We start from the raw sequence: 13,032 nt of genomic DNA, 5'->3' as shown, positions 1-13,032 counted from the left end.
ACAAAATTTCATTAATTTACAGTTAACTAAAATCTTTCAACAACAAAAGGCAAACACCTTATCAACCACGCAATCAATTAAGTTCAGGCAACGAGACAGTAGTTCTATTTTCAATTTAATACAATACTTACAATTGCTTCCATGCCAATTCTCAGGACTAAAACATTCATAAAACTGAGTGTTCTATTTTATACTTTGCAAGTTCTTTTTAAACATTCACACAAGCTTGATCAAATAATAGATTTTCATATGAAACTTGATAAAAGGTTGACATCTTAAAACAGTATTTAGTTAGACGAAGTACAATTACGTTTACATTTAATGGGATTAAATAATGGCACCATTCAGTTCCGTACAAAGACCGACGAACCTCCATGAAACGGCAGGTATTAACGTGAATTGGAAACGTAGCCAGTCAGTAACTGAAACAACCCCAGCGTCAACAGCATGGGAACCAGTGAAAGCTTCCCGGGTTTGCTAAAGTGTAAAATAAAAATTTAATTTCATATTCATCACATTAAAGCTCGCTATCCTTTCATACAGCTGTTGCTTTAAAATTGGGGCAAGTACATAGCAGATTCTATAATTTGTTCATTAGCTCACTACACAAAAGGTGCATTTCACTTTGACTTCAAATTAAAAGGAGCTGTTCCACCTAATCTATTTAGTTTTGAAAGTATTTAAATTAAATGCTGCACTGAGAACACCATTCCTAGTGGCGCTGAATGCCCAAACCCTTCCTGCAAACAGTAATGTACAATTTTGTCTAATTCATAATTTCTGCCAGGATCGCTTAATTGTCATGTGACACTAAACAGGTACTGGTAGGCTGTTGCCACAGGAAAATACATATATGTTCAGAACTTTTAAAATAAAAGCAGTAAAATGTAACATCACAGACACATTACAAAATCGCAAACAAACTAACAACTGGCATGGATCAGTTACTTAGTTGTTTGACACCAAATGTTATACTGACACCACTCTCTTTCTAAATACTGGATGTCTAAACGGGTCATATCTGGATCTATATTACACACTCGTGCAGTTAAGTAAATGGACCCCACATTCTCAGCAATCAGCACCCCCGTCCTACCTCCAGCACTTTATTTTATGCAATGGCAACACAAATAAGCGCTGCGTAAATTGTTGGCGCTTTATAAATAAAAGATAATAATAACTAAACCTTTTTTCTAAAGAAGATTGCAGGCTTTTTGTTTTCTATCCCCAGATTTGATGGATCGTACAGTCAATTAGAATGAATACTTTTCCTTACCATGATTTTTTAGCACGTAAATATTTGAAATTGCAATTAAGGTTACCAGAGAACGATGTTATTGGAAACATCCACCTTACTTATAACCTAAAATGTAATGTGTGTTTTATTAAATTACACATTATTTAGTAGGTCAGAAGACAATGGACACTCACCCACATCTACACAACAGAATACCACACTCAGTAGTACACAGAGAAGACCACTTTTTTCCTGTAATGGTTAAGATTACTTTGAGTTACGATAGAAATCTCCACAAGTGTACCGGTCACTTGTTTTCCATGCTTAATAAAGCAACAGAATTATATCAGAAATCTTCCCTGTTTAATTTAAATACTTGTTACGGGTTTTCTCCAAGTTCCTCTTCTTCTTTGTTGAAAGCGGGTCGCTCTTACAGCCTTACGAGAAGGGAACTCGGGACCGAGAAGTAATTATTCAGGGTTTGTCCTACATGCCACTGGGGTAAAATACTTATGTTACCAAATATCTCTGAAGTACACAAACTGAAAGCACAAGCTAGATTTAATAAATATTTTTAATCATGATATATGTCGATGAACGGTCTGCTTCAAGATAAGGAGAGCTGGGCAGTATTCAGTCTTGTGGTATTCATTTTCTAAATGGTTTGTCTGGACTCCCAGCTTTAAAGCAGCAACATAGTTACAATTCCAACAAACACGGTTGTGTAGCCATCAAAGAAAACAATCATAAACCAGGCTGGGGTGGTTCCTTCCAGGGTAAAGCACAAGGAATGTTTAAGCACCGGATCAGTGATGTTCTCCTGTGACGACACTCTGCACGGGATGCGGAGGCTCCAGTCCCAGTAAAGTCCCCAGGTAAGAGTGTTCTCTGCCCTCCAGAAGCTGCTCCGGTCTCACTGGGTGTAAAAGTGTCGTCGGCTGTGGGGTAAGAGTGTATTTCTCAAGAAAGGCTAAATCAGGGGTTCGCGGGTAGTCTGATGCCGGAAGCACAGATGAATTGTGCCTCTCTAATTCGCCCTCTGTTTCGGCAAGATCGACAGGCACGAGTGTGAGTGGTACGCAGATATCCTCACCAGTGTTCTCTGATCCAACCGGGAAGCTTTTTGGTTCTTCACATGTTTCTTCTTCTGCCTTGGAGTTATGAACATGGTCAATGTGATACTTCAGTTTGTCTTTACGTTTAAAAGTGGCATTGCAATGTTGGCAGTTAAAGGGACGGGCGTCCGAGTGGATGACTAAGTGCTTCGTCAGCGTTTTCTTGATTCGGAATGACTGGTTGCAGATGTGGCATTCGTATGGCTTTTCACCTAGAAGTTCAAGAAAAAAAACGGTACTGCTGAAATTGACTATCATTTTTTGGACAGAAGACTGTGGATTCATGAGCTAGGCATACATCTACCCTGAATTAAACACAAGACAAAGGATTAAGACCCGAGTCTTTACCTGAGGAAAAATAGGCAGACTAGATGCTGTCAATTTCTATGCACTTCCAATCCAGCTTCCAGGTTATCCACCACAGTACACAAGGAATAAGTGCATCAGAATATACCTGGTTAGTGGAGATTTGTTATGTTCTATAAGCTTGTAATACTGATGGGACAGCAAGTTGGCAGGGTGGCATATGCTAAGCCAAGCCCCAGGTATGCAGTATGATTGAGGTATTTTAGATGGGACACAAACCTTGCTTTCGTAAAAAGCCAGGCAAAGCTAGATGTATCAGTATATCATGTAAACGCTCGTTTCTATATGATGTTATGCTAGAAAAGGGGCAGAGTAGTGTGGACTTGAGTGGTAAATGGCTGAGGTGCGGGTCAGATTGGAAGTCTAATCAGTAAAAAGTATCCCCTTTTAAAAGGTTATGGACACTTGTGAGGACCTATGTGTGGTGGAGATATCCCAAAACGCTCTACAAAGGCCATTAGTAAATCACCATAACGCTGAGAAAGTGGCTCACCAGAATGTGTCCTAAAATGCATTTCCAGACTTGACTTTCCTTTGAAGACCTTTTTGCAGACTTCACATTGATGAAAAGTGGCTTTGTACCTGGACAAAAGAAATGGCATTTTACTAAAAACAGAACTCTACATTTGATGCCATATCCGTTTACCTCCAGGCTGCTCACAACAAGCAGGAATCGAGGGAAGGATAAGACAGAACAGGTTGAGATAATGTATAATGTCCACTTACTTCTGCCAGACCTTTTCTCCTAGATGTACACTCTTATAATGCACAGTCAGATGGTCCCGGCGCCCAAAGCATTTCCCACACTCCTCACACTGATGTGCTTTCTCACCTTAGAAAAACAAAACCTATTTAGATACCAATAAAACAGTACAATCGTAGGCCTATTAAAGTATGCAAAAATCTAATCCACTTATACATCATACAGTAGTACTGAAGTAAATCATTTTCCCGACGGTGCTCGGGTTTTCCAAATTGCAATTTATTTCAGCAGTTGGCAGCAGTTAATATACCAGAATGTATCTTCTTATGTTTGGTGAGATGGTCGTGACGTATGAAGGTTTTCCCACATTCGTCGCATTCATAACGCTTGTCATCATGGTGCACACGAAGATGTAGCCTAAGAAGCAATAATAATAGTCATTTATTAAAAAAAACACGATAATAAGGGTCCTGGAAAGTCAAGAGCAGTCTCATATCTAGGGAATTGGGCCGGACTCTCTACATCCAGTGAGAAGTGTTGTCCCCACTGATCAAGGGCTCGGTAAATTCTTATGCTTTACCTTGAAAGGGTTAAGGACAGGCACAACCCTTCGAACATCGTTTGGCTTTAGTTTTTACCAAACTCAGAGAAATAAAATCTATACTATTTGTTCAATCAGGATCTTGCTTACCTGTATGAACTGCCATGCCGAAAATTCTGTCCACATATACTACAAAGGTGGGGTTTCTCCCCACTATGTATCCTCAAGTGTTCTTTCAGTGTTGTTCTAAAGAAAATAATCAGTGGATATTTCAATTACTTCAACGCTCTTCCTAATACATATTCACGGTAAGCCACGCTGTAGCAAATATCATATAATCTCAGGTAATACGGACCTGTGTATAACACGCAGGTATAACTTTACACTGTGGTTAATACACACTCACCAGATTAGATCGCTGGCTGATGATCTGTGAGACTGATCAATGTTCAGTGATTTAAAGAGTCATTTATCAGACAATAATTCATTAAAAGCTGGAAAAATATTGTAAAGGTAAGAAATCTGTAATCAAATCACTTGTAAGTGACACGTTTAGGACACCGACATCGATTGGTGAATCTGATCATTAATCAGTGAAGGGGGTAAATGGGCATATTATACTTGAGATTTTATGGCAGATATCCTTACCTTTCCCTAACTGATTTTCCACAGATGAAGCACGTCCACTTCCTTTTCCCTCCATGCGTGTAATCAATGTGACGTTTCAGATTTCCAGAGTCGTTAAACTGACGTCCACAAATGTCACAAGGGAAAGGTCCTGTTGTGAAAGAATTCAAAATCATTTTTAACTGGAATATAATTAGCAGGAGAAATTATTTTCAAAGAAACCGAAAGCACAATATATATATATATATATAAAAATATATATATATATATATTTTACTCACAAGAACACCAATAAATAGCTCAACAATAAACTTAAAAGAAGAATTATTCTAAATTAATTTGGCACTCATTTTAATGGAAAAGTGAATGAAATACACATTTCATTACTTCCAAGCTGTACAGAGCCTTTGGTGAGTAAAACCAACCTGAGGACCGCTAATCTGACGTGGCAACTAAACCAAGATACGGAAAATATACAATGAAAGTGCATGGAGATGCTGCTGGCGCTGGTATAAAGGATGTTTGTCTCCTAAGCCCCACTATTTAGTCGTGAACCGTATTTTCATGTATCCACTAAGACTTCAAGTCTTCTCTTTATAATATACTCAAGTTAAACTTAAACAGTTCTTACCCAGGTGGAATTTTTCTTGATGCTTCAGCCTTTTGAAGCGAGATTTGAACTTCTCTTCACAGTAGGTGCACTTGAAGGGCTTGTCCTGAGTGTGCAGGATCATGTGTTCTTCAAGGTGCGGCCGCCTTGTGAACGATTTATTGCAGATCTACGACAAAAGCCAGCTCTCTTAAGGTAATGTTATTACAATAAAAACATTTTTGTCCTTTAGCAGGAATCCATATTCACAGTTCAGCAAAAAAAAAGTCACTTTTAGTTTTAATGTATTTGAAAGGTTCTTAATAAAAAAAAAAAAAAATGCAACTAACTATAAAAGGACAAAAATGCCCAGCACAAACTGGTTATATACATCTGATCTATTTTGTAATAAAAAAGGGTTATGATAAATTCAGTGGCCAGTCCAGCATGCCTTGGTATAAAACTAGCCAATACATGCAATAAAGGCATTTTCCACAGTTTAATGGACCGGTACAAAGAAAAGTCTTACATCACATTTCCATCCTTCATTCTTTATCTTCTTAATAGCCAAGAATTCTTGTGCTTTTTCAGGATGAAATCTGGAAGACAGAAGCAGAACATTTACAGCTGTGGCTGACTTTTTTGCCATATGCTAGCTATTCGTAATACCAATAGCAACAACGCAGAAAAAGTATCATCAGAATATCTGGTACTTGTGTATAATCCGGGCCCCACCTAGTGTGTTACCGTATAATACACAAGTATAGGTGGCACCCGGATAATACCCAATCACTGAAAATATATAGGCTTTAAATTATAAATATAAAAAGTTATACTGGTGCTACAGTCCAGAAAAGGCAATAAAGGACAACAATGCCAAAGCATGTCTGGGTGATCCGTACAAAAAAGCTAGGGACATTCCACGGTGGCCTTTACGTTATTTTAATTAATGTACGAAAGAACTGCATTCATATAGAGCACATCCAAAACAAACACCATCACCAAACAAACACAAACTCATAAATATAATATAAAAGGTGTTGGCCTTTTCAATTTATTTGTGAATAAAATACTTATCCTGGGTCTATTTCCTAATGTATTCAATATTTTGATATGGCACATAAGTAAACCTACTGTTAACAGATTATGAATATACGGTTGTTGCGGGAGATGGAGGAACGTGTCGCAGGCTTTATAAGCTGAACAGTGCGCGCGCGCGCACACATACACACATACACACACACTTGCCTCCTGACATGCTTAACAAGGGTCTTCCTGCTTGCGTGAAGTTTGCTGCAAAACGGACACTTGTGCTCCTTACTGTGAATGACTGTCTCGCTGCCGTGACGCTTCCGGTGAACGGTCAGGTTAGATTTGGTGGAGTACCGCTGCTGGCAGATGTCACATTCGAAGGGCTTCTCCCCCGTATGTACACGAGTATGACTCTCATACTTCCCTGGAACACACAAGACACGCTTCTTTACCAAGATGAAGGGGGAACATTCAGTATTTTAGCAGACCGACATCCTACAGGTTAGCTTATTTTTTTTCAGCGTGAAAAAATTGTCTGAGAGGAGGACAAACCACGCTGATTGAAAAACATGTTTTTCTTTATTACCAGTCAAAGCCAGTACATGATCCCCCAAGCAAGTAAAATATACTCCTCCAACAATGCGATTTCATCATTACGATGCTTATTTTTGCTGGTTTCATTCCTGGGCTGTCACCATAAGTGGACACACTTTACAAAACAAGCCAAGAGGTACGTTCCAACCCTCGTTACCTCTTTAATGCAGACAATAGTCGCGTTACCTTATATTTGACAGTTTTTAATGCAAATACATGGGGATTCCTTGTAATCCTCTCTATAATAAGTTTATCCTATTTGCTTGTCCCCAGCTCTCGGCCGAATTTATCTCCTGCTCAGAGCAGCTCAACCGAGAGGTACATCAGGTAGACGAGGTGGGTTCTGATCTACCATCAAATGCGATGTTTAACGTGCATTCATGTTCGGTAAGCCTGTCTGGGGCAGCAGATGTCGCCTTTAATTCACACGCGACATCAGGAAGCCGGAGGGGGGTGTATATAAATGAACAGCTCGTCTTGTAGAGGGACTGAGACACTGAAGCAAATATGACTTCATTCATCCAATCCATGAAATAAAGAACACGGGGCATGCATGCCCTCACAAAGCACACTATTGAAACAAACATACATTAATACAAATTATATTCATACAATCTGAATTCTTACCAACTCTGTCAAAGACCTTTTCACATTTTGGGCATTTTAACAGTTTTTTACTATTTTTCTGTAACACAATGGGTGCAAGTCCTTCTGGGTAATTTCCACCAGCGTCAGAATTCACATTGGCCTCTTCGGGTCCATCAAGCTCCTCAGCACTTTGCCCATCATCTTCCCCAGATGTCTCTTCGCCATCATCTCCTTCCTCTGCCTGCTCATTTTCCCGCAGCTCATTCTCTTCCTCGTTCGCCTCACTATCAGACTCTGAAGAGAACGTTCTGTCTTGGTCGCTTTTGTCAGACTCGCTGCTTGACATACTGTTGTTTTCCAACTCCTTCCCATTTGCAAATTTTGCAGGGCACTTCCTTTTTCGAGTTGACTTTCTGGTGGACGGATCAGAGTTAAAAGCCTCACATTGTTTACCAAAACCATGGGCTTTCTCTATATGGTTTTCCAGGGTCTTTTTGTAGCAAAAATTGCGTCCACACACCTGACACTTGTTACTGGTTTCCGCTTTATTATCGGACTCGTCTACCTTTGGGTTTGATTGGATTCCCACTTGAGAGCCACCGTCATTCTCAGCAGCCAACAACTTCACCGCGTCTATGATATCAAGAAACTTTGCTGCCTCTAAGACTAAGCTTATTTCGTTCTCCCGCACCAAAAATTCTGAAGTGTAAAGAAAATGAAGCAAGTGTTGAAATACTGCGCTACTGACGTGGTCTAAAGTCACGACTTCAGTCTGTGGGTTCTTGCTTAAGCAAGCATGGAAGTAACTACTGCCCACAGCTACCACCACTTTGTGCACTTTAAATTCCTTTCCCTCCACTACAACAAGTAGATCGCAGAAGGATGTCGGACGTTGACGGTCATCGTTCAAATACTTCAGCAAGTTTTTGTTGTAGTTAACGGAGCACAAGGACCTCCTCTGATCCGAACCTTGAGGAACAGCGACATGATCAGACGACGACTCTTCTGCATCGCCTTGGACACAAGCAGAACCTGCCGGGGTTTCTTTCCTATTCTCCCTGGACTGATGGGGGTCAACGTTTGCAAAAGCTCTTCTTCTTTTCTTCATTTTCTTTTTAAAACAAACTTAAAATCTCTGGTCAGCGAGCGATATTAAAAATTATTCTGCTAAAACGGCACATCGGCGTTGCATGTAAGTGCATATCCTGTCAGTGAAAGAAGAACAAATTAGAACATAAGAGGACAAGCATCTGTACAAACAAGTAAAAGTTATTTTTGCTACTTTTTTAGATATTTGGTTTTAATTAGCACAATATTTTATCCCGTGATAATATATATTGTCATAGTGAGTATCATTAGAGGGACATCATATACATGTTAATGCTCACGATAGCTGCGTGGTCCCTGTGAATGTAGTTGGGGCACATTTGCCATTTTTTGGTAGTTTTTTTAATGTGTAATTTATCCTAACGATATCTAAAAGAACTCTAAAAGTTACTATCTCAAAGTCTACTAACTGGTTCTAACAAAACTCACCACGACCTGGTCTACTCTAAAGGCGACTCTGGTCTTGGCAAACTGATGTAAACGGTAATTGTAGTCTCTATAGTAATTAGTAAATTAGCATGTATTTCTATTTGGCACACATACAGTTAAAGTAGCATAAGTACACTTACAAAGTATTAGTAACACACTACCCTCTACTTCCTTAAGAAATTGCCTAACAATGAAGATATCGAGTAAATAAGAAAAGGGACCGTCCATGCAGAGAGCATTTCTCCGTCGTACTTGGTAAGAAATGAATATGTTTATTGTAGCCCAAGAGAAAAGGGACTCTTTCCCTGATACATTCTATCCGGCCAACATGTAAAAAGATATAAAGACACACAAGCTTTAGGAGCCTCATAGGCAATAAGCAAGCTTGGGTGACTTTACATCTTTTTCTAGGATGGCTCAATAAACGGACTGGAACAGCCTCCCAGCATAGATGGTAACGACTAATGCAGCAAGGGAATTTACACATGCATGGGATAAGGCTCCTCTGAGACCAACATCTAGATTGTAAGCTCCTTTGAGCAGGGCCCTCCTCACCTGTTTCTGTTATTTCTTGTTTTGTTATGTCCTGTCTAAACTTTGTACCACGCTGCACAGTCTGATGGCGCTATATAAAACAATAATAAATAATGCTTGGGGCTTTACATGAGACTAGGTGGGCAGAGTGATTTATCGCTGCTGTTACATTTTATGAACTTTGCAGATCTGCCCATGTCAGGTCACTAATCTTCAGAATAATTATAGAACACCCAGGTAGCTCAAACAAGAAGGAGCCTGGGAGATGTAGTTTAGTCACAGATAAGGACACACGTGGCTCCTTGTGCTTAACTACACTGACCATTGTAACTGTACAATGAGTGGCCAGGGGGATATAAACACCAATCAGCCCAGACACTCGGGGAAGGACATTTACTCCATGAACGACTACAGTGAAAAAATAACACTTCCGCAATCTCTCACTGTCAGTAAAAAAAAAAAGAATAAAAGCGAACTCCTGCCGCCCACTTACCACTAAGACAGTTACTCTCTACATACCCCGTCCCTGTTGTACCTCTGTCCTTTCACAGGAATCTACCCCCGGCTGGCTTTATTGCACCAAGACATCCGGATAACGTCATTTCCGCCTAACTCAGGCACCTATTGGCTTCTGAGTTTGTCAACGCCACAGCAGGTGAGTTGCCAGTGTCTACCGGGCGCCCTGATTAGACGATGAAGCTTTCAATCAAAAGAGAGACCGCCTTCTCTGTGCGTGACGTCACCCAGCGGAGAAACCCTGCGTGCTGCGGGTCGGAGGCGCCTGGAAATGTTAATCGTGACGAATACATGTTCTATGAACATATGACGAAGACGGGATATACAACTTTGCATTCGCGTTATTTGCTTGACAGATTTCGTTAGTGGAATTAAAACCTCATCTGTAGATGAGAACACCCATCTCATGCCGTTGTACAGCGCTACGGAGTATGCTGGCGCTATTTAAAAAATAATACATGCATACATTGTTACTAGTATGTGAAAGTCGTAATTAGGCTTAATAATATTATAAATATTTTGTACATGGTAAAACTAAACCTCTTTTTCCTATAGAAATATGTATTACCCCAAAATGTATGGATACTGTGGTTTTAATAATATTTTGAGGTAAGTACATCACACTTTTTTTTTTTTAATATAGTGTTTTAATAACTAGGCATTATTCATATCACCAAGTTAAGTGGCAATAAGTACAAGCAGCGTATTACTATTTCAAAACCATTTTGTGCAGATCTGGTCATGCTGTCCCCATCAGACCATTTTTTTTTTTACCGCAGGGTATTTACATTTTTTTGACACTTTGCGTTCATTCTATCATCAGCATTTGTCAAAGTTTGTGGTAGCAATTTAATTACACATAAGTGGGCGCAGAATGACAAGGTGTCAAAAATCCAAGGTGAAAAACTGAAATGTGCAAGTGCTGCTGGGCGAAATGACTGTCCATGCAGTGATCAGTGGCAAGGAAGTGTTTTGGGTCAGAATTGGCACAGGCAGGCTGTTTAGGGGCAGCGATGGCACAGACAGAGTGTTTAAGGGGCAGACTTAGCAAAGGCAAGTTTATGGGCAGAAGTGGCACATGCAGGCTGTTTAGGAGGCAGAGGTGGCAGGTGAGCCTTATTGCCTTAGAGGATGGTGCTTACAATCCCTAAAAGCCATGTTTATGGACCTCGGATACAGGATTTGTTCCAATACACACACATTATTTCTCCTTGCCGCTCTCTCTCCTAGTTTTCAGCAGAATTCGATGAAAGTGGTATAGTGTGGGAAAGTTGTGTGGGATTAGACGCATGGAGCTGATCTAGGTGGCATGAGCGTCTGAAATCTTTGGAGGTAAGGAGATAGAACAACACGCTCCATGCCACGCAGATTTGGATTTCACTATGGACCGCATACACCACTAGCCCAAACCTACAAATATGCAAGCCTCTGTACCAAGCAATGTTATCAATTTTTTTTAGGTCAAAAGGAGCCATCATGGGGCAGTCTTACCCCCCTCCCCCCAAAAAAACCCACCCAGCCAGGCCCCCCCTGGCCCCCCCTCTCCCAATGAGGTCCTCTCACCTCATTGGTGGAGGTGGCTTTGGTGATGGATGGAAAAAGGATATATATGCTGTATTTGCTTGTGTGTTAGTGTTTGATCATGTTAGTGTGAGTGGGTGTGTTATGGTTGAGTGTCTAGTTGTGTTAGTGTTGAGTATTTATGTGTGTCTTGGTGTGTGTGTTAGTTTGAGTGCCCCTGCTGACGTTAAGCTGTGGATCCGCCCATGCGAGTGAGGAAGTAATGGGGTATGATATTGAGGGAGTGTGTGAGTATGTTAGAGTGAGTGTGTAAGTATGCATGAGTGTGTAAGTATAATGTGTGTGTGTATTATTATCTTTTATTTATATAGCATTAACAATTTACGCAACACTTCTTACAATACATTTATACAAGGGGAATGACAAGACTAGAATTAAAAGACTAAGACAAACTGATAAATTAGGTGGAAAGAGCCCTGCTCGGGAGCTTGTGTAAGTCTAATAGGGAGTGTTTGTTAGAATGAAACATAGCATTTGAGACAGATAAGAACAATTAGCAACATCTAGTCTGCCCATACATTCCCTCTCTGTATTAGCCTCTGTTGCTTCTGCTGGGAGACTGTTCCATATATCTACTACCCTCTTAGTAAAGTAGAACTTCCTTACATTACATTAAAGCCTCTAACCCTCTAGTTGTAGACTATAACCTCTTGTTCTAACATTACTCCTCCTTTTAATGAAGTTTGCCTCCTGTACTTTATTAAATCCCTTTAAGTATTTAAATGTTTCTATTGCATCCCACATGGCTCTTCTTTCCTCCAAGCTAAACATATTAAGATTCTCCAATCTTTCCTGATAATTTCTGTCCTGCAAACCACTTACCATTTTTGTAGCTCTCCTCTGAAGTCTCTCCAATGTGTCAATATCCTTCTGGAGATGGGGTCTCCAGAACTGTAAGCAATACTCCTAGGTGTGGGCTGACCAGAGATCTGTAAAGTAGTAACACAGCATCCTGCTTGCTTTTTGAGATGCTTTATTGCATTGTCTGCTTACCTTTAAGTCATTAGACATATTTATTCCTAAATCCCTCTCTTCGGTTGCCACTGGCAGAACAGTGCCACCAATGCTAAATTCTGCCCTGGTATTTTTATGTCTCAAGTGCATTATTTTATTATTAACATTAAACTGCAGCTGCCACACTCTCTACCATTCTTCTGACTTACTTAAATAATTTGCCATTTGAGTTGTTCCACCTAAAATGTCTATCTTGTTTCAGATCTTTATATCATCTGCAAAAAGCATACCTTACCATTAAGACCTACTGTAATATGTTTTGGACAACCAATTGCTTTTCTAACTGTTCAGTTCCTAAGAAATACACAAATGCTATGGGACTGAACGTCTCCGAATATCGGACCAATTTGATAAACTGATCCCTCAGTGTAAGGAAGGTGATAAGGCAGCAGCAGCAGCAGCAGCAGTAGAAGATGGGCACTGGAAAGACATTGGCAGGGTAGGACACAGGACTGGCAA

General features: G+C 40.1%; 1 protein-coding gene across 1 annotated transcript; it reads right to left on the bottom strand.

Annotated features, from left to right (window-relative positions):
• Window positions 1–2,043: 2,043 nt before the first annotated feature.
• On the bottom strand, window positions 2,044–8,500 carry LOC149280804 (zinc finger and BTB domain-containing protein 41-like). Its single transcript, XM_089500090.1, has 10 exons — window positions 7,432–8,500; window positions 6,427–6,634; window positions 5,708–5,777; window positions 5,221–5,368; window positions 4,611–4,740; window positions 4,113–4,208; window positions 3,732–3,838; window positions 3,445–3,550; window positions 3,212–3,300; window positions 2,044–2,564 (listed from the first exon to the last, which is right to left on the bottom strand). The coding sequence occupies exons 1-10, from the start codon at window positions 8,498–8,500 to the stop codon at window positions 2,044–2,046; spliced, it is 2,544 nt and encodes an 847-aa protein (XP_089356216.1).
• Between the last annotated feature and the right edge of the window lie 4,532 nt (window positions 8,501–13,032).

This window comes from Sceloporus occidentalis, unplaced genomic scaffold (genome assembly GCF_023333645.1).
Source record: "Sceloporus occidentalis isolate IW3139 unplaced genomic scaffold, rSceOcc1.0.p SCAF_147, whole genome shotgun sequence".
Taxonomy (NCBI): domain Eukaryota; kingdom Metazoa; phylum Chordata; class Lepidosauria; order Squamata; family Phrynosomatidae; genus Sceloporus; species Sceloporus occidentalis.
This window is presented reverse-complemented; position numbering and strand designations above follow the sequence as displayed.

What these genes read in the sequence shown, in the direction of transcription:
- LOC149280804 (XM_089500090.1), bottom strand. Translation starts at nt 8,500, where the DNA reads ATGAAGAAAAGAAGAAGAGCTTTTGCAAACGTTGACCCCCATCAGTCC. An exon ending in CGGCATGGCAGTTCATACAG is followed by an intron (nt 3,839 to 4,112) that starts GTAAGCAAGATC and finishes ATTGCTTCTTAG; the next exon opens with GCTACATCTTCGTGTGCACC. An exon ending in GGAGAAAAGGTCTGGCAGAA is followed by an intron (nt 3,301 to 3,444) that starts GTAAGTGGACAT and finishes TCTTTTGTCCAG; the next exon opens with GTACAAAGCCACTTTTCATC.